Source organism: Lineus longissimus, chromosome 11 (genome assembly GCF_910592395.1).
Source record: "Lineus longissimus chromosome 11, tnLinLong1.2, whole genome shotgun sequence".
NCBI classification, from domain to species: domain Eukaryota; kingdom Metazoa; phylum Nemertea; class Pilidiophora; order Heteronemertea; family Lineidae; genus Lineus; species Lineus longissimus.
Window position 1 is genome coordinate 13,264,783 of NC_088318.1, and position 25,792 is coordinate 13,290,574.

Sequence of the window (25,792 nt, forward strand, 5' to 3'; positions counted from 1 at the left end):
CATAAGGAAAATGAATAAAAATATTAGATCTGTCGAGGTTATTGCAAGACTGGTACATGCAAATATAGCTTCAGGCCCCACCGTGTCTTACATTATTGGTAATACCAAAAAATCTATTCATGTAAAGGGCCTTAAAACATGCTCAATCTCATAGGAAAGTGACCTAGGCGACAGTAATGCTATCTAGCGGTAGGAAGAGGAACTGAGAGTTTTGGACGAAGATTTCAGTTCTATTTTCTGCCGCGAAACAGCGCCATTATCGCCTAGGACATTTTCATACTGTGGGTCCCGTAATCCTGTAGTCCTGCTGGAAGGTAATCAGTACCACAAGCATAGCGACTTATTTGAACACAAAATTCTTACAGATTATCACAAACAAACGAAGAACTAAATGAACAAGACAAATCCTATATACAACAAATTATTATTATCAAGAATCAATCAGGACATACACAAAAATATTCCAGGCATATTTCATTCCAGTCTTCCCTAAACAATACCTTTTTATGCCAATCACACGTACAGCTCGATAAATGTCCTCACGCCATTTTCAACATCTTTGTCACGGAAACACTTTTAGCGCCACCTATTATCATACAAGCCATGAAAAACGTGGAGCCCTCAATTTCAGATTGAACACCTGTGCACCTTATAACAAATCACACATTTATCTATAACGTGCTGTTCAAAGAAAATTTACCACAATGGGCATTAAAGTGGTGATGATATGTTTATTTATGTCAGTTGCATTAATCCCACACCCTAGTATTGTTTTGTTGAATTACAAGTGATTGCAATTGCTTGCTGTCAGAGTTCTATCAGATTCCAGGCATTTTCACATCAACTGTTCATCTTACACAGTCCACCACAATAAGGACCAAACTACTGTCCGATTTCTGTTAATCTTAATTCCCATAAATTTGTTTTCGGAAGAGAATTTACTTAGTGTTTCATATGTACAAAGTTTTAAGCCCATAGTCCCAGTGGTTACCAAATGTGCCTCACCAAAAGCCGAAAAAAGACAATGGCCGTTCACCAGGAAAGATATATTAGTAAAAAGCAAATTTTGCAACAATTTTTTGGTAATGTCTTAAATGGGAATGTTTCGAGATAATTCTGGTCCTGCACAAAGTTCATACAGGTAAAGTTACTCTACGGCAGCAACCTCTTGGATGAAAAAGATACACACACAGTCAATTCACTTTTTGTGCACACTTTCGGGTTGAATATCTGCAGTGCTCACTGCACAGGAACTCTTATCAACTTCATGAGTGCGGGGACCACGAGTGCCATCCCAGCACCATCTCGAGACAATCCTCCTTTAAAAATCCCAGTGTCACACACCACACATCAAATGACCAATTACTTTATGTCTAGGAGCAAAATCTCGTCTTTATCACTGTTGAGAAGCAGGCTGTAAAATGCATAAGCCTGCTATAAATGTACACACAGTATTATCACAGTGAATTTGAGGTCCAGAGTTTGGGAGATTTTTACAGAAATGCAGCAGCAATGATTGCATTCAACACACAAAATGATTATCCTATTTCATACAAAAACTCCTACGGCCACATGATTTCAATGATTATCCAGTTTTATGCAAAATTCCTATGGCCACACAAGACTCCTTACTACATACTGTAAGGTGAATCGTGGAAACATTCACATTGTACCTTCAATTAAGCGTTTAAACAGCCATGTTACAGTACTTTCAATCTTTTTTGCGGCCACTTATTTTTCCGCGATTAACTTACAACTAATGCAAAAATAGGCATTCAAACATTTCCACCTTTACAGCAACATAATCACTTGATATCCTAATGAGGAAGAACAAAAGTCTGGAAAAGTGATCCCTGTATCCCCTTACTCAAGCAGTCAAGAGTCACCAATTATTAGTTTTCCATTACCAAAGCCTATTACTAAATTGCAAGAAATTTCCCAAAATCAAAATGAAAATGAACTTGGCTTGTTTGCAGACAATGCAAGCATGCAGCAGTTTCTCATAAATTATTTGCCTAGGGTTGAGCAATTCATGGCACCTGATCTGATAAGCTGTCCATACACGGATTGTTACAAGAATCCTGATTGGACAATTCAAATCTTTTGAATTGTTGTAAATGCTATGACTGGTCGTCAGAGTCCGCCTCATTGTCAGATTTAGTGGCAGTGGGTACAACTTTCACTTCCTCCGGCACAGTACGTCTTTTCTTTGTTGCAAGATTCAAAATCTCCCCCTCTTCAAGTTCATTCTCTGGCCTGACAACTTTTTGCTTGTGTTTTGTCGACTTCGTTTTTGGCGAATGTTTTTTTTGTTTCTTAATTGATAAATCCTGCGCCTCCATCTGCTCCGGATTGTCCTCACTTTCAGAGTTGTTTTTGCCGACGGCAGCAGCAGCAGCGGCCGCAGCTGCAGCGCCATTAAGCATCTGAGCCTGCGCTAGCGTAGCAAATGAGGTGGGAATATTAGCAGGTAAGCTAAAGTTGCCCATCTGAGCAGCCATTATGGAATTGTATAACATCGGATTGTACATGAGCGGAAATGAACCTGCAGAACTTGCAGTCTTATCATCCGAGTCGGAACTGTCATTTTTCGTCGATGATTCTGTTACCGTTGTTTTTGTCGGACCAGCAGTTGTCATCGGCAAACCAAATGCTGCCATGTTGGCCATACTGAACATCGGATTCATCCCGAGGCTTGGAAGCGCACCAAATGGAATACCCATTCCCAACTTCATCAGAGCAGGATTGGCCATCGCTAAGGCGTTCATCTGTGAAGCGGAGGAATATGGACTCTGCGAGGATCGAGGCACACTGGAACTTGCAGTCGGTGGACGACCCCGCCGTTTCTCTGATGGGAAGAGTATACGACTGTGAAGGGCTTCTGGAAGATTGCCCTGAAAATGAAAGGCCACAAAATACGTTATCATCAATTAAATACAGAATATAGACCATACACACGTAATGTTTATTGAACTTGACTCCAGAAAGTAGCTCTTTCACTCCATGCTTTCATTCGAATAATATGTATGTACTTTTAAAGACCTAATCTGTAGCAAAGAGACTGTATTCCATATGACAGATCTGACAAATGCCGATATCACAAAGGACAGGATTGAAGACAATGGCTATTGTAAACAGCTAAGGAGTTCATCAATCCACGCTATTTTTACCAAAGTGATACGGGGTATGAAAGATGCCATATAAGGATATCTGTGAGGCATACCTTTTCTTTGACTAAATGGGCCCACTTTGGATCGACGAAGAAGTTGGCATTCTGTGTGAGCCATTCTGCCAGATGTTTGAGTGGAGGAGCTTTAGCACCAGTGATCTGCAAGTGACAATCATTTATTAACCTTGGCAAAGGGACATTCAATGTCAAACTTGTAGCATTTGGCCCTGAACTCAAACTGGAATCGACACTCCTTTAATCAAGAGGTTCTTGTTTCTGGTAATGCTTTTGACAGGAAATTCCCTCTCTTGTCAGTCGAGTCCCTGAAATTCTTGAACGTTAAGTTCATTTTGACATTTTAAAGGTTATTTCACCTATTTTCAAGGAAGTGAGGTTAAGCATCGTCAGGATTTTCTACAATGTAAACCCGATTGTCATTTCTTTAGCACTTCTGGCCTTTGTAGTATAATGAGCAATAGCCTCTTCATATTTGTTCAGCAGGCCTTCTAAATAATGAGTACTCACCCGCTTTCCAGTAACTTTATTGACAACCGAAACATTTTCCTCTCCAGTCAGATTATCAAGATCAAGCTTTGCTGGGTCCAATCTTGGTCGTCGCTTTTTACGTTTGTCGATGAAGAATTGCTGAAAGGAAGAGAAGAAAGACTATGACAAATCCAGCTGAAAGCATTATCATGATTGAAAGGGAAAATAAAGTCAAGATTTCTTTGTCAGCATTAGTGAACTAGTGACCGGGTATATCAACAATGAACAATAAAAGGACTCTTACTTGGTCAAATTGAACCGCTGGTTCTATCTGGTCATCAGGCAGATCGACCATGTATCCGGGATGATTGTCCAACCACTCCTCCAGCTCTAACCTCGATGGTGCCTCCTCCCCAGAAAGTCGCGAGCCATCCTCGATGTTCACAACCGGAACTCTTGCTTCTGAAAGCACAAAACGGAACAAAAGTTAGAAGACTCAAGGTAGGAGGCTGGGTGAACTGGTGTGACTTATCACTAATCATTTTTGTTCGAACGATGATATAAAATTGAACTAAATTAATCAAACAAAAGGTCAGAATACAAACTTACCAGGTGCAAGACTCGTCAATTTATAAGCTCGATGCATTGTGGGTTTTTTGCCAGTGGCTTGAGCCATGGCGAGGGCTACTTGCTCTGCTGCGGCCATCGCTGAGTGATCATCAGGCATGCGCTCAACCTTTCGCTTGCGGCCACGTTTCTTTTGACCTTCACCCTGGAATAGTCAATGTCGGAAAAATTGAAACGTATTCTGTGGGGACTCTGCATTGTTACTCTGGGTGTACCAGTGAGTAAACTTCCAAGTTTCAACTGAAAAGTTAACTGCGATGTGAAGAATGTCATTTTCCAGTATACCACTGGTGGTGGTGCGGGATTTGAAGGAGTATCGTTGCTTACCATGAAGATAGGTGTCCTTGTGTGTCCAATGCCATGCTTCGACTCTCGCGGTATTGATATGTCACCGTGGTCATTGTCCGTGTCATCATTCGTGTCATTGGTTAGGCTGTCGGTGGGTGTCTGCAGGAGAAAGTGATTCATAAATATCAAAGCAAGTTACGTGTATATACTTTGCCAATAACAAGCTATTGTCTTTGTCTTTTATCCAGGCCAGCAATGTAACAAAGGTTGTCGCTTTCAAGTAGTTTGATTCTACCATGTAGCAAATGTTTGGTTCTTCACATCAGGAAAATCGGATAAATGTGCAAACGCTTGATAAATTCGAAAAGGTTTGCCAGACCAATGCCAAGTTTGAAAGTCCTCAGTCCCGTCTTGAAGTGGCACTCAGTGAGGTGTTTCCCCTCGTGCACTAAAAATCATCACCGGACAGGTGTTCACGAATTGATACTGGCACCCGCTTTCCGACATAAATTATTGGCGTCACCAATCTCACTCACCCTCATTCCACACAGACTATCCTGCTGGCTATCACTGTCGACCTGGTGACCATACAACTCGAGCAGCCGGGCTGTTCGCTCAGCTTCAATATCCTGCTTCCTACGACGCTTCTTTTTCTTGATCTTTATTTTCAAACCGTCTCCTAAAAACGATGAAAGTGATAAACCGTGATGCAAAAGATCAACCAAGGTGGATTTTTTGCCCAAATTTATCCAACATGGCCGGGCTTTTTGACCCGTTGCCATAGTTTCAACCAAAGCATGCTATGTTAATGAGTTGTTGTCAACAAGATCAAGGTATCCTGAACATCTGTGAGGTGACAACCTGACGATCCTGTTTTTGATCATCAACATGACTGGTGTCGTAACTTAACCACAAGATTCAGAGGACATGTCTTATATGCGTCACATCCTTGAGGGCGAACAAGACACGCATCGAACATTACCTACCTTGAGCAAATAGTTCAGGCGTATCACATCGACTGCTGTCTCCAAGAGGCGTGTCTGGCTTCATGATGGGTAATGGTGTTCCGGAAGGTGTGGTGTCCATGGAGTCCACGGCCGGCCGGCGGGTGAGTGGCCATTCACCTTTCTCGATGCAGAAGCAGATATGTTCTAGGCGATGGAAGACAACGCGATCCTGAAGAGACAAGCATGCAGTTATATGGAACATAAAAAGAATGTGAGTCTAGTGTGATAACTCATCCAGAAAGAAGCATTGACTCGCTATTGTCAACTGAATGAAGCTCCCTGTCCTCAGTCCCGTCTTGAAGTGGCACTCAGTGAGGAGTCTCCCCTCGTGCACTAAAAATCATCACCGGACAGAATGTCACTGAACATGAATATGATACTCAACGACCAGTTGACAATATCTTACATAGTAAAGATCTCCACCGAGGCAGTCTCTAGAATGAAGGACTCCGCCAATAAGGCACTCAAATGAGGTCATTGCATCTTTTGCTGACTATTGCATCTTTATAATTTACCTTTGGCCACTGAATGGCAGGATTCAGCATGGACCGTGCCATCATCTCCTCATCACCCATCAAACTAGCATCCGGTGTCCACCCGTCCAATCCAAAACCTTCCGGCTTAGAAGTCAGTGGCTTCTCATCAAACTCATCCATTGACTCGTCCCTCAATTCATGCCTTGCCCTCATTTCAGCCTTGACCTTTGCCTCAATGGCCCTGACCCTTTCCTCCATTGCTCTTTTGTCCTTGACCTCTTGACTTTCTTCAGCCGTGACCTCCTGTTTGACCTTCACCTCTTTGCCTCCATCTTCGTCTTCATCTTCAATCTCACCATCCTCCTTCTCTGATTTTATTTCAGGTTTGACCTCTGGTTTCACATCTGCGTCCATGTCAGATTCCGATTCAGTTTTGGGTTGAATATTTGGCTTATTGCCATCTGAAAATGACAGACAAGGTACAATTACAACAGGAATCCGCAATAGTTCACAACAGATAATTTGTTATTTTCCTAATTGTCAGTCAGTTATTCCTTTCCCCTCAAAATAAATAAATGTTTGAATGCTACTGATATCCAGGTTTTAGAGGTAAATGAAATTCTATCTTGTCCTCAGTCCCGTCTTGAAGTGACATACAGCGGGGCATTCCCCCTCATGCACAAAAATCATCATCGGACAAGATGAGAAATAAACCTTGGTCAGACTAAAGCACCTCGCAAACAAGAGATTTTCATCACTGCCACTTGCAACAAATATTGCAGCAATGAGCAATAAAAAGATTGCCTGTCTGTAGTCGGAACCAGTAATCATTGGGTTTGATATCTATTGCTGTTTGCAGCGATGTCCGATTCCTGTCAACAAATTTTTTTTGTCTCGTGTGATAATTATCACAGGTCACAGCAATAAAACACAATTACCTTGAGTGTCGTCGAGATCAGCATTTGGAATGGATGGATTCGGGAATGGCATTGGTGGCTTGCACTTGTAGAGATCTTTATTGTTGACGATCTCACGGAAGGATAACGTCGGATCATGGAGAATGTGATAGTCTGTTCGGGCAAGACCATGCCTGGAATAACAGTGTCAAGAAAACTTATAGAGAAGTTGAAACATTTTCTTGATTTTGAGTTCCGTCAAAGAAAATCGTGGGCTTGAGTTTCTCATTTTTTTCTAACAGACGTGGGAAATAAAGACCTGATATAGTTCTACTGATTAGTCTAGGCATGTTTAGAAGAGCGCAGCACCCTCACTCATGCCCATGGGAGTGCGCCATTGTGCCTTCTTTCTATCTTGTCCTCAGTCCCGTCTTGAAGTGACACGCAGTGGGGCACTCCCCCTCATGCACAAAAAATCATCATCGGACAAGATAAGAAATGTGGTTAGATCAGACGAGACAACTTCAGTTGTGAAGAGAGATTAGCCGAGTTGTACTCTGCAGCCATGAGTGGTTTTGCCTTAGGCTTATTTTGAAATTGCTTCTACTTGCCTTGCAGCACCAATCAAGAGATCTCGGTCATGGACGCCCGGTATCCACCAGTCAGGCATATCGAAGCTGCTCTGACATAACTCCAGCCGCTCTTCGAGCTTAGGATGTAACAGCACCTCTTCCCGCACTTTATTCAGCAGGTCGATCCTTGCGAGACATCTGTTTGCACGCTCCTCGGTGATCGGTTCAATGATGAGATTGTTTGGAGGTTTCGCTAGAGAATGAAAGAGATGTTCAGTTGAAAAGTAAGTGCTAGGTGAGTGTAACAGAAAGTCAACGACAGCTTTTGCTAAAAAGACTTCTGTGACTTCTCTAGCTTGATTGATGAAAGAGCTTTTCTGAACATTCAAGTTAGGCCTAAAGATGAGCACATGGTCATTTGACGCCATTCGACGGATAAACAATGGGTAGGTGACAAGATTTTCTGATGGTAGCTTTGGCTGATCCTTGTATATGATAATAATCAGCTAAATATCTTTAACTTATACCTACCATCTTCCTTCAGTTTCTTGCACACGCGACAGCACATGTAATAGAAGCCCAAGAAATACTCTGTCAACGTGTCGTCATATTTCTTGTCCAGCCGTGCAAGCTGGCGGAATGTCTCCCAGTTGTACCGCCGAATATGCGGATCAAACTGAACACCAAACGTCGACACGATGCGATAAAAATCCGATTCTTCCCGCCGAGACCACTTTTGCTGCAGTTCCCTCTTTCGCACCTCTCGTTCTTTCAGCTGGACTTCAAATCTTTCTCTTCTTTGCAGTTTCTGAAAGACAAAACAAGGGCAAAGATTTGTTAAAGGGAGTCGTTCAGCAAAATCATTTTGACAGGGTGTCGTTACTTCCTTCTCCCTCCTTGATGTCAGGGAAATATTCAGGGATATATACAAAGTCTTTCACACAATAACACGTTTCCAATATCCACTGTCCTCAGTCTGTCAAACATGACGGGCGAAATAGCTGAACTCAGCGATATCCAGCGCCAGGCAGCAGAGCCACAAGGTGTGACATCTCGGTATTAGCATGGCAAACTCATCATCGGACAAGAATGGAAAACCAAACTTTTTTACCTGAACACTCAGCTATGCTATAAAAAGCACCTCAGAGCGGCTATCACTTCTTCATATCAGTCACTGCGGTTTCAAACAGAACACTATAAAGGCAATGTGGCGTTGACTTTGGGTTAATTCATGAGGCTCCTTGGGAGTATACTGAACAAGCATAAAACGGCATGCGGGAATTAATGGAGTCGTACTTTCATCCATACCTTTTCCTTCTGCTGGAGCTTCAGCTGCTCCTTCTTATGATTACGCTGGTAGCCAGTAATCACGCGCCTCAGCCTCGTGTTGATCTCAGACGGCCCAGGAAACGGTAGCTTTCCATCAGCCGTCTCGTATGTTATAGGTGGCGCCACCTTGCTCTTCCCCTGAGAGGAGCCTGGCGTTCCAGGACATATGCTGTCATCATCGTCAACATCCATATCGTCATCATCGCGAAGTAGTTTGCTTTCATTCAGTTGTTGAGTGGAGGGGTCATCGCTGAAAAGAATTAAAATGTTTTAATCCAGGTTCCTATAATTATGGTTTTGCTTCTTATTGCTTGTGCAATAAGATACAACCGGACCTCATTCACCTAGGTTAACTTTTATCTACTGTCCTCAGTCCATCACACATGATGGGCGAAATAAATGAACTCAGCGATATCCAGCACCAGAGAGCAGAGCCGCCTGGTGTGACATCTCGGTATTAGCATGGCAAACTCATCATCGGACAGGATAATCAATAATCAATTATAACTTACTACCAACTAGCACCATCAACACAATAACGGGATCACTTACTCTTCGTCGTTTTGCTCCCTGAGGAGTGCAGCGCCATCTGGTGGCCCGCAACGGTTCAAGAAACACAAACACGAGTCCTGCCGGATGATGTTGAATTTCTCGTATCCGTGTTTGAAGACGCCTATCAGTAAGGATTTGTCCGCTTCATCATCCCACCACATGATTGGCGGCTCACCATCAGCATTCGGCTGAGGAAGATTGATTTGACTGAAATCAGTAAGAGGCAATAGTTATGCACCAGTAGAAACAAAGATTTGCCCTTCTTTTTCAGGCGAACATCTCTCAACATTGTATACGGCCAGTGCGATGGAACAGTGGAAGGGCATCCGACTTGTGATCAGAAGGCCGTGGAATAATTGAAGAGTAACTGTCATCATTCAAACACTCACCTGGCTGGGTAGTTAGCAAACACTTTTGCTGCTTCATCACCGATGACTTCCTGCTTCAGGTAGTAAAGTAAACGCACTCGTAGTAACACCCTGTAAATATGATTCATGATTACTTCTAACAACTTAATAATTTCAGAAGTGTCTTGTTTTTAGTTAAGTTTTTTAACTACTGATTACGGAACTATTTTGGTGAGGGTATTTTCTTCTCTGTCTTTAGTCCTTTCTTGAAGTTGCATTCAGCCAGGGAGCTCCTCTTCCTAAACTAACCCATCACCATCAGACAGAAAAGAAAGGATATGGAACAAGCTGAATCCAATATGCAGTCTGTGGTTTTTCCAATCAACATCGAAACGGGTAAGGTAAAGAAAAACTTCATTGGCTTACTTGTTTGCATGTCTTTGTAAATGTTTCTTGTAGCCCTCATCTGTCAGAATAGCATCCAAAGTAATATCACAGTTAGCCATCTCATTCTGCAGATTGTCAGCTAGTTTGCTAGCCTCGGTGCGCGCTTTGTGACCTTTTCGACCTCGGGGAACGGGTGCAGACAGACCTGAAACATCAATCAACAAATTTTTCTTCGACGGTGAGCAATAAATCAGGATCTCGATGATTGAAATGGAAAACATATCAAGCCTTCTTTTGATCTCAGTGGTCCTTGGTGTCATAACCAGGGCAAATGTTCTCTCTGAGCCCTCTTAGAATAGAAATTGCATGTGAACACCAGTAGGAACACTGGTATGAATTCTGCGACACTTACCCGAGTGGTTTTTGAACTCTTTGTCTGTCCGCGGGTTGACTAGATCCCATATAAATCCCTTTATTCTCTCGTCACCCGCATAATTCTTCAAACTGTACACAAGCTGTGAAAGGAGTAAAATTGTTTATTAACCCCAGCGTGACAAAACACAATCTTTGGAGGAAACATGAGAAGACAATACTATATCCCACAAAGAGAACCACACACTCATCTTTCATGTCAACACTAAGATCATTCAGCCTTCATCAGGATACATAAACGCCCTCAATCTGGATTAGAATGCCCAATATCATCTCAACCTGGAAACTTACCAGAGCTCTTGTGATGTTCTGTACATCCTTCATCTGCAGCTTCCGCTTGAATCGTCCATGCAACAAAATCTCGTCCCATCGCCCCCAACCATAGACCAACAAGTTCTTCTCAACCTTGAAGAACTCGGCTCTCGAATACACGCCATCTTCGACTGGGGTACTCTCTGCGTCCAAGTCGATCTTTGGATTCTTGTTCTTTCGCTTCCTACCAACTTTCCCCTTCTTCCCGCCCTTTAATTTCACACCGTTTGGCGCAACGGCTGCGTCGCCATCTTCATTCGCGCTGCTGTCGGACGTTGTGTCGAGCTCAGACATGTCCAGGAGATCTTGATTTCCGAAGCGGGTTGTCTGACGTCGAGCACGTGGTGCCTCGATAATCAGATCATTCTGGAAGTAACACAACGATTGCTTTCAACAATTTCAAAAAGAAAACTCAGTCAAAAATTTGAAGGATCCTCATCCCACCACGTAAAATATCAAACTAAAAGTTCAATTTCGTGTGCTGTGAAGTAGTACCTGGTCGTTCTGTTACTTATTGGTCTTACGACGTCAAAGTCACAACAAGAAAGTCTAAACTTTAAATGGAACAGCATCAAGGGGAAATAAGTTCTATCTTGTCCTCAGTCCCGTCTTGAAGTGACACACAGCGAGGTTATCTCTTCGTGCACATTAATCATCATCAGACAAGATAAAACTTTTCGAGAAGTCTTTAAATTTGCTTGAACATTCATACATACCTTCCGCACTTCTGTATCAATATCGGCTTTCTTTGCCCACTTGGTCCAGAAATTGGGATCATCGATGGCGATATCATTACGATTTTCATTTACACTGAAGCTAGCCTGAAATGAAAGACAATAACGAATCACAGAGAAGCTGAGTATGGTAGACTTGATCTAAATGTAGCAAGAATGCCATAAGCATAAAGGGGTTTACATTATTTCATGTATATATCATTTCCTTTATCTGTCCTCAGTCCCGTCTTGAAGTTGCACTCAGCGGGTGGCCCCTAGTGAACTAAACATCATCATCAGACAGAATGGAAGGCACAAATATCGATGTTGATAATATTTGATATACCTTTGCTTATTTCAAAATTTTCCCGCCCAAATATTATTACTTACCTTTGCAAACGTTGATCCCTTCCCTTCTGACTCGATCTGGATGACCTGCGTCCGCCTCTGCAGGATGAGGTCAATGTCTTCCTCACAGAACTGATCACCTGCTGCGTCATCTTCCATGATAGCACCATACGCACCCTTGCGCAAAAGATCCTCGATCTCCTTCTTAGACAGCTGAGCTTGCTAAAAGAGAAATACACAGGGAAATTAAGAAGAGATATGACGTACTATGCAGGATGGTAAAGAAAATATCACGATGTGAATCTGTTCGGGTAGGTTTTTAATACAGTAGAACCTCTCTCCTGTATTTCTTGAAAAAGATTTGTGAAGAAAACTCACAGCTGTAGTATCATCTTTCTTGCCAGACATCGACTGTAGAACTGCTTTATCGAGACCTAGTTTCATCGAGGCACGATCGAACATCTCTCGCTCGTACGAGTTCCGAGTGATGAGACGATACACCTTCACTGCTTTCTTCTGTCCAATTCTGTAAAATAAGAGTTACAATTGAAATCGTCTTGAAAGTTTCAAAATAACAAGTTATAATGTGGCGGAGTTTGTTGTTCCCCGTCACATCCATCATTGACTTTTTTCACCTTCACTCTCAGGAAAACATATTCTTGGTATCAGCAGGAAGCTTGACGCTTGGTACACACCTGTGACATCTTGCCTGTGCCTGGAGATCATTCTGCGGATTCCAATCCGAGTCAAAGATGATGACGGTGTCTGCAGCAGTCAGATTGATACCGAGCCCACCAGCTCGTGTACACAGGAGGAAGACAAAGCGATCAGAATCGGGCTTGGAGAATCTGTCAATGGCTTCCTGTCGGAGGTTCCCGCGGATTCTGCCATCAATACGCTCGTATAAATACCTAAAATCGAATTTAAAGTATTTAAATCAGTTCTGGTAACAATCTCAATCATACACCCCATTGGTGCAAGAAGGTAAAGACACACCAGTAATAGTTTTGGTCACAACTTGATAAAAATACATCAGTGAGGAATGTACCCTCATACAACTAGGGCGGATTCATACTCAGACACACGACAATCGGGGTCTTAAGCAATTCAACAATTGAATGAAACAGTTAAAACCACTCACTTTTTCTGAATGAGGTAGTCTTCGAGGATGTCTAGTACCCTGATCATCTGCGAGAAGATGAGCACCTTGTGATTTCCCGCCATCAACTTGGGCAGCAACTTGTCGATGAGTACAAGTTTGCCTGACGCCTTCACCATCGCCATGAACAACTGCCAGGGGTCGGCACCATAGATCTCCTTGGTGTCCTCAACAATCTTCTCCTCAGCACCTAGAATATCAAGTTGAATGATCAACAAACAATCCAGGCTCGAGGAAATACTGTAAACCATATAATTTTTGCACCTCTTCAAGCTTTTGATTTGCGAAATATTCCAACAAAAATAAAACTTTCATGATTTTTTGATTTGGCAGAGTTTTTCAGGAAGAAATGTAAACTCACCATTGACGAGATAAGGATGATTGCAACATTTCCGTAACTCCATCATTGTGTTCATCAAATTCGGCACATTTGTCGCCGTCCCTGATCCCTTGTTCAGAAAACTGAAATTCTTTTCCAAAATGGCACGATAGTATTTCTTCTGTATATTGGTCAATTCCACTTCCACGATTGTCTCCTCTTTTGCCGCAAGATTCTTTTCAACGTCTTCTTTCAAACGTCGCAACATCCTCGGCTTTAGAAGTAGTTTTAGTTTCTCGACCTGACTCTCAGTTTTCAATTCACCAAACTCCTTCAGGAATTCCTCAGAGTTGTTGAACCTTGACGGCTCTAAGAAATTCAAGAGACTGAAAAGTTCCTCGACATTGTTCTGCAATGGCGTTCCTGTTAGTAGAACTCGATGTTCCTGAAATGGTCATCAAGCAAATTCTGTGTCATCGCTATCAAGCTGGTTGAGCGATATTTGTGGGCCTAATAGCCTTTAGTAACAGTGCCCCTTACCCTGTGAATACCAAGCAAATTGTAAACCAAATAGGGTCAACTTAGAGAGCCAGAAGAATTTTCATAAGTGTCATCACCAAACATCAAAAGCTGAGTAAAAACCTTTGTACAATCACTCACCAGATCGAACACTTTCAATCCCTCCATCAGTTTACACTTCTGGTTCTTCAATCTGTGAGCCTCATCTATCACCGTCGCTCGCCACTCAATCGAGCTCAGAAGCTCCACGTCCGATATGATCACCTCGTATGTGGTGATCAGGGCGTGAAATTTATAAAGATCAGGTATTCGAGTTCCCTGGAAAGGAAAGAGAAACTGTTGATACAAGAGTCCAGATTTTAGCTGCTACATGTTAAAGCCACTCCGAATAAATTGAGATAACTGTGGTAAAATGAAGTTGACAGTACCCAAGATCTTAATACCAAAGCACCAAAGCGTTTCGTCGCAAATAAACAAAGTCGTATTAAAACTCAAGTAATAAAACATCACTTATGCAAAACCATTAGGGTCACAGCAGAAAAGTTGCGTTCACGCGAAAACAACTGAAGTGGTTTCAGTGGCTGAATTCTTCAATGAGACTTACATCTTCGTCCTTGTAGTACAATTCATACTCCTGAAGCATACTCCGACTCTGGGCCGTACCATGGTACGTTATCACATTGAGATCAGTCCATGTTTCAAACTCCCGCTGCCAATTGCCAATCGTCGATAGGGGCGCTATCACCAGGAATGGACCGCGTATACCATAATCGTAGATTTCGTGCAGGTATGTTATACTCTGGATTGTTTTACCCAAACCCATCTCATCAGCCAAGATGCAGTTTTGTCTGAAAATGGCCAGAACACAAGATTATTCAATGATTCGAGAAGCAAATTAGTCACCGTCTGACATGAACCAAGTAAGTTTTTCTTCTGCTCAACACATGCAAGTCTAATTAACACCGGTGCAATTGACAGAGGATCAATGGTCCAAGAAGTAGAAATAAAAGTGTGACTAAATCCAGTGAACATTGCTTTTTTCCCCCTCTTGATAACTTCCATTTTGTGTCAAACCTCGTTCAGACTGGAACTGGCCAGAAGATGTACAACCCGCCTGATCTTGTGTGATTCTCTAATGCCTCATCTGCCACTCACTTGTTATAATAGCAAAACGTCAGCCAGTTGACTCCCTCAAGCTGATACTCCCTCAGAGTGTTGTCATTTTTGTAGGTGCGAGTTTTGTCCAGTTTCTTCCACTCTGAAGGCGTCGGTCGAGCAATTTGCTGAAAGATCAAGCGTCGTGATTAAACGGACTTGCATCAGAAGAATGGCAACACAAATGAGAGAGATTTCGTACTGTTGCTCTTGACAAACTATCTTGTATGTGGGGCTCTTTACCTGTCGTTCCTCTTCTCCAGGTGGATACTGGAAACGTTTAAACTGCTCCACTTTTTCCTTGTCGACGTCTTGCTCGAGCTCCCACGTACTATCCTCGTACGGTAGGGAACGCCATTTGACCATGTAGTATATCACTGTCTCCTCAGTATCTGGGTCGGTAGTAACAGACTCCTCCAGAATGCGATCGACCTCTGCATAGTCAGAATTAAAAAGTTCATCTTCATCCAGCTGTAACGAAATGAAGTAAGGTGTTTTTAGCAAGTTTCCAAATCAACGCGGGATAACAGACACACCATTCAGTGAATCATTTTTTTTTTCTGAAGAAAGCAATGATTTGTTGACAGGATTTGAGCGAAGCCGACAATGCACTTCACTGCTTTTTTCTATTTTGCACCTTAGGCCTAGGAGTTCCATCTTTGTTGGGGACTCCACAAAAGCAACAAAAAATGGTGTTTTACCTGTAAGAAGTAGGTTCCCATAGAGAGCCTCTTCTGCTTGTATCGCTTGATCTTCATGTGTATCCTTTTGTCCTTGAGGTCTTCTGCTGCTTTCCACTCACAGTGTAAGTAAGAGCTGCAAGAAAAACGCATTACACTGTACATCCTTGAGTCCACCCTACAGTGCTCGAGTAACCTTGATTTTAGATGTCACATCCTTGTCTAAAGAGAAACTTGACAGACTCAAGATTTCAAGTGTTCTTTTTCAACACTGAATGGTTAAGTTGAGGTGGCCTGGCAACCAACACTGTCACACACTTACAAGTTTTTATATTTGACAAAGAATTCCTCCACTTCGATCATTTCTGTTATCAACTCTTTCTTTTTATTCTCTTTATTTCCATCTGCATCTTCTTCTACATCGACGTCAGATATCGACTAAAAAAAGAGAGCATGAAAGATTCCAATAAAACATCAATTTTTTCGGAACTTGATTTTTACAACATTTATTAAGATGAATAGATAACAACTCAACAAGGAAGCATTTCCTTCTGCCCTCAAATTGAACCCATGCACAGCAATCAGTTGCCATGGCAACCCAATAAATTTCCAAAAACATGTTTTCCATTCATTCCCGTTGCCACATTCCATGTATGATAACAGACAAGACAACGGGTGACAAAGCATGCTGTCATCTGTCAAGGCAATTGAAGATGTGCGAGTTGCCATGGTAACTGCACCAGTTCGCCAAGGAAACTCAGAGGCTGCTTCCAATTTTTACATTTTTCGAATCCTTGGGATATTGGGAGCATAATCTGTGGCTGACTCCAAACCCTCTATAGACAGAAGAAAACAATATCTTTTGCATTTTTTGAAGTGCTAACTGTCACCTATTTTCAAATAGTGGCTGTACAAACTGAACTGTTTAGATATTTCATTCATTTGTAATTTTCTGTCGGATCTATTCCATTCTCGACACCAGAAGCAAGACAGCAGGAATGCCCCTTTATTTTTCCATCAGTACATACCTCATCTGCATTCGGGACCTCCTGCCTCAGGACCGGAATCTGCTTCTTCGATGTCCTCATCCCGAGGATCTTCTCCACTATCACAGCATCCTCCTCCGCAGGATTCTCCTGAAGTTGAAAATACAATATATATGTATTTCGATGATATGTATCAAAGAGAATAGTCAGGTGTGAGGAAACCATAAACAGCAAAAAGCTCGACGATACCTCATAACTCGGCTTATATTACTTACAACAAAGAACTGTGGCTTCAGGGCACCTCCTCTATCCCCTCCTGGCATATCACCATCTGACTTGTCATCATCTGTCAACTGTAGATCAAGGTCGTCCAAATACTTCTTGCGTTTAGTGTTACGGGAAGACCTCCGTTTCTGAAATCAAAGACATCAGCATGCATAAGACTAGAGAAGATTTTCTCCATTTCAACCAGCTCACAATATGAGCACAAGGATTTTTCATAATGACAACTCTGTTCCATTCTCTGTACATTCACATGAGATATTATTACTTTTCAGTCGAAGAAGGCTGTCCAACCCCAAGATTAGAGGCTACAGACAGCTGGTTGCCTGCTACTCTTGGGACCACTGATTTTGTCTTTGAGGACTGGGTCCATTCCACAAAACAATATAAAGTTGAACGTGCAGAAGTAAACCAAGATTCTACTTACAAATAAATCATCATCATCTTTGTCGGACTGCACTGGACTTCGAGGTTCTGGTTCAGAATCATCAGACATGCCACCCGTCTTTCGCTTATTAGTCTTCTTCTTCTTCAGGAATGTTGGCAATGGTCTGCAAGCATAAACATCATCTCAGTTGATTTACAAATAAGGATCTGGTGGCTCAAGTCTCAGCTACATGATTTCACCTCTGAGAAGCCGTATATGGTGACCCAAATCAATCAATGACGATTGTTTTTCTAGGGCCTACTTGGTGATCTGAAAACAACAAATTGCTTACTTTTTCTTCTTCGTAGATTTTGGCTTTGGCCGTGGTGTTTTCAGTTTCTTCTCCTTCTTCTCCTTCGGTTCCTTGGGTGGTTTCGGTTCTTTCGATTTCTTCGACCCTGATTTCTTCTTCTTCTTCTCCTTTTCCGGCTTAAGCTCCCCATCGACAGCAATTGTAGCAGACGGTATGAGGCGTACAGATGTGTTCCCTGATGCGTGAGCCTTTGCTAATGCTTCCTGGACGATGCGATTAGCTTTTTCTTGCGCTTGCTGTGCGCGTAGTAAACGTTCTCGGTCAGTTCCATCCATGGCTTCTATGTCGACGTCGTCCTCTGCCGATGATTCGGATGCTGGCGAGATGGGTTCCGGCAGACCCGAGGATTCCTGAGGAGTGAGGGTGGGTGGTGTGTTGAGCTCTGGAGAAACAGGGGGCTGTGCTTGTGAGGTAGGTGTTGTTGAAGGTGGAGTCATGATGGTTGGCTGAAAAATGATATCAACTTGTTCATTTTTTATCACGACACAATCGATGGTAACGGGAAGAAGAACAGAACAAGCAGCATCCTCCCACAGCAGTCCAGGCTTGGTGTTGTTCCTTAAATACATTCAATATAATCTTTGACTATCTAAGATAAGAAGCAGTAGCATAGATGGCACAGGCACAGATCCAGGGCTCTCTCTCAATGCTTTTTGTCAAAGTGCGCCCAGTACAAACTTTTATGCAATTGCAAAATTTCTTATTTTTTGGATTTTTTTACAAATCACAAACATTTTAGTGTTTACAGTACAGCACACAGCATGCACAAATCATACAAACAGACATGGACCTGAAATAGTAATAAATAGGACTCTGAATTATGAACAGTACACCATCATTTAGAATTAGACAACACACACCTTCAGCTGGGAGACCCGGGCAACAATCTTACCAGGTTTTAAACACAGGAGATGGAGCGCAGAGCTATCAAAATGGAGGAGAGTGAAGGTGGACCATCCCTAATCGTATAGTTCATTCCAGATGAAGCAAAGAAATACTCTGGCCACATGGCCAAACACAATACAGTCCATTCATACACACACACAATACATGCATAACACAAATGAAAAGCAATAGAACCCAAAATAAAGACTCTACAACAAAGAGATGGCGATTTAAAAGCCAGATGAACAATGATACTAGGTGATTCTGCACATGTCATATTCACGCCATACATTAATCGGAGAGAAACCTACAAAATCTATAAACAGCCATTACAGAAGGGAGAAAATTACACAAGATGTACTGCCGTGATCTGACACATCCTGCTATAGAATCCAGAATTTTTTGATACTCAAGGTGATGTGATATAACTGGACTACAATGAGTCAACCCAAATCCTGCTCAGAAAAATTCACATTCCTGTGACTAAGATTTTTCAAACAAAGACACAGTGATTTGATATGGATGTATACGAAAGCCTTCAACTTGTGCGAAAGCTATTCAAAATGACTTAAGACGGGTAGAATCCATTGCGAGAGCATGGGGGTTCCAGCTGTATCATATCATTTTGTAACATTTCGATATAGTCATTGGCTGGTTAGCGCTTTTTATCTTCTCGTTTCTATTTCATATTTTCCTAATATTTTGACGAGTTAGCATTTTCATCTTCATGTTCTGAATTTCTAAAGATCGCATGAAAATGAACTCACAGATGAATCCATGGAAATATTTTTTGGGTACTTTCTTTGGAATTGAGGAGCAAGAAAGAGTGGAGGGGGGGGGCTGCTCCATCCCTGCTTCTATCAGGATTTCTCCGGAGTGAGACATCAAAAATTATCATCAGATTTAGAATGCAATAGCAACTCGCTTTATTTCGGGATGGAAAATGATAAATACAATTTGGGGTGAAACTGATTTTTGGGGTGGAGGAGTTTGGGATGATAGATAAGGAACCACTGGACGTACAAATTCAGGCACGAGCTTTCCAGTTGACCAAATCAAGTGAACAGCATCCTGTTCCTTTTATACAGGACAAGTTTGTACATTGGGCAAGTATGACTGGATGAGTGATTACACATATGCAGATGAAATGAAATCCATAATCAGGCCGAAATTACACCACTCTGATCAATTTTGTCATCCAACGCCCCTCAAATTTCGAGATGTGAATATCCTCTGGTAACCATGGTGATTACTCGTCAGTTTTCTAGATATAAAGTCTCAACAATCTTTTATGGAATGGATTTCAAAACTGCGGAGCACTGAGTATCATCATAATAAATGTTAGGAATTATTTTCAGGTTATTTTTTGAGACAAAAGTCAGGGTGAAACAAGGGCAACACTAAGTGTGGCTGAAAAACTGAGATAATTTTGTAAAATCTGAGGTCATAAACACACAAAAATTCTCCTTTCACCAAGATAGGATATTTGCCAAGGACACTTCATTTTCCTTAATTATAGTTCTACAGACCAGCACCAAACGTGAAAAAAAAATAAAACAGGAAGATTTGGCGAGGAAAATAAACCACCAACCTGCAGTTCATATTACATTATTATTTTGATCAGTTCCATGGAGCAAGTTTGGAACCTGAACCTTTGTACGTCAGCTAATTTACCATTTTTTCCTTGCTTTTTAAAATAAAAACCCGTGCCAAGTTAAAAGCTTTTCAAACCACTATTTCCTAAAATGAACAGCAAATTCTGAAGAGGTACCAGCCAGTGTCATTGACATCAAGACCAGATAACGAATGAGAAGAAAATTGAAATGGACTCACCGAGGTCTTTTCTGGGGTTGACACAGGTGTAGATATGATGGTCTTGACAGTTTTCAGTGTCTTTTGTGGGGTAATTGTGACTACTTTGATATGCTGAGACTGGGAATCGCCCTTCAGCAACCGAGTGACAAGGAGAGGCTTCGACTGCTGCTGGCTCTGCTGCGCCATGGGTTTCTGCTGAATTATGATCTGAGGTTGTGATTTCTGTGGCTGCGTCGTAAGGACCTGGATCTGTGGTTTCGTAGAAGTCTGAACCTGAATCTGCGGTGTCGATGTCAGTAACGAATGAACAGTTTGCGTCGGCTGCTGCTGCAGCGGCTTCTGTTGCTGTACAACCACATTTTGTGGTGCCATCGGTCGTAGCTGTATCCTTTGGACCTGGACACCCTGGGGCGTGCTGGTAGCCACCACTGGCCGATTCTGAACATTGGTAACTTGAATAGTCTGCTTTTTTGCCTGTTGCTGCGGGTTTTGTATCGTCAGGATAATCTGTTTTGCTTTTTGTTGTTGCTGCTGCGGCTGTTGAATTAACTGCTGCTGCTGTTGAATTTGCCTCTCTCGTAACAACTGCTGCTGCTGTTGCGCTTTTAACGATCGCATCCTCTCCTGGAGATCCAACATCTTCTGCTGTGTCTGAGGCGTCTGCTGCATGTTGTAGAATTGCTGAATCTGCTGTTGAAGTTGTTGAATTTCGACATTCATCTTTTGCATTTGTAGATTGGAATTTTGCATTCCGGCTGTGCTTTGGCTAGCTTGCGCTGGAACAGCCATATGGGTCGCTATGGAAGTACCGGTATTTACACTAGGAGCTAGAGTAGTTATGGCAATCTTTTGGGCAGACGCAGGTGCATAGCTTACCTGTTGCACATTTTGAAAGTTCTGACTGTGACTTGGGTTTGGAGCACATTTGATAACATTCAGAGTCTGACCAGCACACGAGACCTGCATGACATGCGATTGAGTTGAGCTGGCATTACTCTGGGGCATCATCTGCTCAAGCTGTTGAAGACTGGACTGCTGAAAAATTCCCTGAGTTGGTGTTGGTAGATGTGCCAGGCGTTCCGTTGGCATCGTTGGAGTCAAGGACGGGGGAGGTGGCGTTGGTCTTGGAGATGCAGCAGGCCGAACTTGCTGTTGCATCCCTGCATACTGAGGATGAAACTGATTGTTCTGGTTGGGACTTGTATTCGGGAAATGAGTCAAGGGTGTTGTCTCAGACACCCCCTGAGACATCGGTTGTTGATTTGGTTGTACAGCAGGGAACTGGAAATGCTGAATCTGACTACTGTTCATTTGCTGCTGCCCCGAATTCAACTGTCCTTGTTGCATATTCATATCAGACGGAAAACTAGTATGGTGGAGAGGCTGCGTTTGTCCAGAATTCGTGTTACCTAAGAGGCTTACACCTTGGGATGGTGCAGAGAACGATTGCGTTGTTGCCGTCATCTGACCACTCATTCTATTCATATTATTGTTCATGCTATTCACAGGCATATGGGATAGTCGGTTAGTCCCAGGGGGTGATGACATAGTCTGGATATTGAAGGATTGGTTCTGCTGACCAGTTCCGACAGGACTTGGCTGCGCCTCTGGAAAGTGGGAAAGTCTTTGTGTCGGCGCCTGATTGGCAGGCAACGCGTAATCGTGGTGTGCCATACTCGTAAACCCTGTAGACGGGGCAACCATGTGTGACATGCTTTGTTGCTGGATATTCTGTGTTGGCTGCATATTCTGTTGCTGCTGCTGCTGGATGAACATTTGTGACTGATTTATTTGTTGTGGTTGTGCCGGACCATTTTGCGTCTGTTGGTTCCACATGTTACCTTGGTTCATGTTCATCTGGTTCATTTGCTGAGGTTGAGACATTCGCGGTCCATTATGCATCGGGGACATGGAATATGGCCCAGATGGTCTGGTGACATGTGGGCTTGTGGGCGGCGGACTGCCAAACTGAGAGTGCTGTGGTGACATCATCCCTTGGGGCGTCTGATTGGGGACTGCTATATTCGTCGACATGTGATGGAGTTTCTGCGTCTGTTGTGCACCATACTGATTATAACCATGTTGTTGATTTTGATTCATCGTATGCATCTGTCCCGGCATTTGTTGTTGCTGTTGCTGAAATCCTTGTTGTCCCTGTTGCGGCTGGGACGCGGCCGCCATGTTGTTCATCATCATGACATTACCTGAAACGGCAAAATATTTCTGTCACGCTGCTTCTATTTAACACTCCAGTTCATAATTATATTGGAATTTGAAATAGAAGGCGATAAATACTGTAATGGACATTAATGAAGGATGCTGCTTTGGGGCAGTTCCCCTGCTTAAGTTTAGGAGACTTTTGATACCTACTATTATCCTGGCCCTGGGGGTCAAATAAATGACTTCCAGCAAAAAACCTGTTGTTGCAAATTAATTAGACTATCAGCCTCACTGCTGGGAAATTGCGATTCAGCAATGCCGCATGCCAGGTCTATCATGTTTTTTGTAAACAGTACAAAATTGGTTTCCGAACTTTTTTAGTTTGAAGCAAAATATACCTTGTCCTCCCATCATTCCTCCATCACCTCCCAGCGACATCCCGATGTCTCCTCCTCCAGAACTGGTCAGATCATCCAAGAAATTTGATGTTTCATCAAACAAGCTTAACATCGATGGATCCGCCATGATGACACAATCCACAAGTCTCTGTCAAGCTGCTGATCGTTTATATACTTTTTCCCATTGTGAACTGGAATCTGAGATCGTCTGGAATGAGAAATAATGAGAGAAAAATAATCACTTATTTTGTCACTGGCAATTGCTAATTGATGAGATCATCATAGGTGCAAAATCACGCGTCCATTTGTTTCCGTATATGGATCCACTTTCAAATGATTGATAAAACATTTTTGCAGCCCTAAAGTTTGGGCCTGAAAATCACGAAAATATTACGCTCGTGAAAAAAGGGTTTACATTCAATGGCCATAAATTGCTTGTCAATAAAGAGACGAGCTGCCAACAGGCATAATATTAATAACAAGGACACCAGCTCACTCGGTCACTGCAGAACCCAACTCAATTCACGCCATATAAAGAACATGATTCTGATTCAACCAAGATAAAAATTCCATCCACCTCTAAATTTAAATTTCATTTCTCAAAATAAAACTAAACAAGGTCAAGGTCTTCGCCAACGCATACACCCCACCTACCCATGTCCACTATGGCCATGACCATGTTTATGAATGGGATCCCAGCATCCACACACAAATTGTATAAAGGGCTACAGACCCATACCCAAAGCAGAAAACATCCCACATATGGCTAATCTTCAAACCACAGCGATTAAATGAGAACAATGAAAACAGTCTCAAGACCCATTGTGTTGGTTTTCTTTTTCTAAACATAGTGGGCTAACAATAGAATCAGTCATGTCAGTGTACACGACCAACTGCTGGCCAAATCTACTAAATTGGGACAAAGAATCTGCAACAAAAGGCTTATGAGTAAATTCAACAGTCTAGGGAACAATAAAAGCATACATTTCATTCTGTTGTGTATTATTTTTGAAATGAAACTTCCATTCTGTTCTGAAACATTTATCAACATCTATCGATTACAAGTGTATCTTTTCTAATGAATGAATAACGATGGTCTTGTGATGTCACATCACGATCCATAACAGTCAATTATTGATCAGACGTCTTGGCCATTCTGGATAAAACAAAAAGGCTTCACTCAGCTGGCGAGCGCTTGTCCTCGCGTACAGTCACAGCATCTTCCCGGTTATTGCAATAAATAAAAGAAAAATTACGAGGAAAATTGTGGGGTAATGCAAAGGTTTACCTTCACATCTACAAAAGTATCTCGATAATCCAAACAATGAACTTTGGCGACCAGTAACCGCCACTTTGTGAACAAAAGCTTAGTGAATACACTATACAGTTTTCCGAGACACAGGATACGGTATTGCCATGCATGCAAGCCATGTACTGTAGTGCACTGTAAGTGTATTGTAGTGTATCTGCCCTGTTCCCTTGGCCTGTTTACCATGAACACGTGGGCTATGAAGGGTGACAGGCCCGGTTTTGGGAAGAAAAATATATAAATGCAAACCTAGACACATCAACAACATCACAAAAAAACACACAGCTTTCCCCATGACGAAATACTGAACAATGGAAAAGTTTTCTTTGATCGCCATTTCGATTCAACTTTTGCAGGACAGAAAATTGAGGTTTTGTGTTGATGATTTTTTGGGGATAACCCAGTCGGTTCAGCTTAGAAACCGCTCCCAATGACACGAGGACAGGCTTAGGGGAAAAACTGATAACATTTTACACATCATAAACCATACTTACAGTTCCCAAACGCCAAATTTGATAGGAAATTTACGGCGAGAAATTTGTAGAGTTTAGGCCGATTCACACTCAACATCACATCGTGCTTGCTGCCTTACACGTTTCTGAAAGGCGCTCTCTCATTGGTTACTGACCATCCTGGAATCTGATGAGAAAGTAGCATTTTTTACTTAGAATCGCAAATAAAACACTCATTTGTGTTCATCAGTCGTAGCAATACACAAATTTAATTCTGCTGGCCTCTCTTAATTGCCTAATATAGCTAATCTCTTTAAATAATTGTGATATTATGTGGTCAAAGGGGGAAATGATCAACCAATCATATCACGGCTAACAAAGTGCCTCAGGCTTCGCGTCAACGTTGAGGGAGAATGAGTTGCCAATCAAAGGATTGTGATACCCGTACCCGGATCGGCGGTCGATTTAGATAACAAAAAGCATGAAATATGCGGGAAATTTGAATTTAACTAACTCCGCCACATGGCACAACAGTCAGAACAGCAGAAAAACATACATGAAACAATAATACTATTGAAAAAGGTTCCCCAATAATGACTTCCCAATAGCAACAGCCAATAGAGGTCTACAGTGTTTCAACCCTCCTATTGAGGACAATGTCACAACCACCATGTATGTCTCAATATTACAACAACATGCATGCTGACGTTTTGGATAGTGCAGTGTAGCTCAATCCCCTCATGAACCAAGGAAAAAGGGGTCGAACAGCTTAATGGGTCTTCTATCTCAGCTGTTAGTAGTCTTTTATTGATTTTTTCCATAATGTATGTATCACACCTTTTACATCAGTAGGCCAGCGTCTTTTTTGTCTGTCCCTCAAATACATTCATTCAACTGCTGTTGACCTCTGTACAATTCTTCAAACAGTGCATCGTATTCCTCCGTTGACTAAGCCATACACAAGAACATTGTGACAGCACCTGGTTGGTCAT

At 42.2% G+C, this 25,792-nt stretch overlaps 1 protein-coding gene and 2 non-coding genes across 4 annotated transcripts; all 3 read right to left on the reverse strand.

Moving 5' to 3' along the window:
* Nucleotides 1-405: 405 nt before the first annotated feature.
* Nucleotides 406-24,916, reverse strand: LOC135495334 (chromodomain-helicase-DNA-binding protein 8-like). 2 transcript variants are annotated; one of them, XM_064783810.1, is made up of 37 exons: nucleotides 24,843-24,916; nucleotides 23,040-23,247; nucleotides 20,500-22,685; nucleotides 17,761-18,227; nucleotides 17,469-17,592; nucleotides 17,035-17,172; nucleotides 16,802-16,909; nucleotides 16,096-16,211; nucleotides 15,795-15,909; nucleotides 15,337-15,564; nucleotides 15,094-15,221; nucleotides 14,543-14,786; nucleotides 14,080-14,256; nucleotides 13,462-13,864; nucleotides 13,083-13,290; nucleotides 12,637-12,852; nucleotides 12,320-12,467; nucleotides 11,984-12,163; nucleotides 11,597-11,701; nucleotides 10,860-11,246; nucleotides 10,549-10,651; nucleotides 10,176-10,341; nucleotides 9,792-9,881; nucleotides 9,403-9,609; nucleotides 8,830-9,100; nucleotides 8,053-8,329; nucleotides 7,561-7,774; nucleotides 6,992-7,143; nucleotides 6,093-6,514; nucleotides 5,557-5,746; nucleotides 5,107-5,249; nucleotides 4,610-4,729; nucleotides 4,265-4,427; nucleotides 3,960-4,117; nucleotides 3,695-3,814; nucleotides 3,224-3,328; nucleotides 406-2,894 (listed from the first exon to the last, which is right to left on the reverse strand). In XM_064783810.1, exons 2-37 carry the CDS (start codon nucleotides 23,164-23,166, stop codon nucleotides 2,121-2,123), a joined length of 9,480 nt encoding a protein of 3,159 aa, XP_064639880.1. In that variant the 5' UTR covers nucleotides 23,167-23,247; nucleotides 24,843-24,916; the 3' UTR covers nucleotides 406-2,120. The 2 variants fall into 2 exon arrangements, with proteins under 2 accessions (XP_064639880.1, XP_064639881.1); XM_064783811.1 differs by lacking the exons at nucleotides 20,500-22,685; nucleotides 23,040-23,247; nucleotides 24,843-24,916 and adding an exon at nucleotides 19,017-19,225.
* LOC135496428 (small nucleolar RNA U6-53/MBII-28) lies at nucleotides 8,488-8,606 on the reverse strand. Its single transcript, XR_010448682.1, has one exon. It is a non-coding gene; the product is annotated as a small nucleolar RNA U6-53/MBII-28 (small nucleolar RNA).
* Nucleotides 9,215-9,333, reverse strand: LOC135496427 (small nucleolar RNA U6-53/MBII-28). The gene has a single exon (XR_010448681.1). It is a non-coding gene; the product is annotated as a small nucleolar RNA U6-53/MBII-28 (small nucleolar RNA).
* Nucleotides 24,917-25,792: the final 876 nt, after the last annotated feature.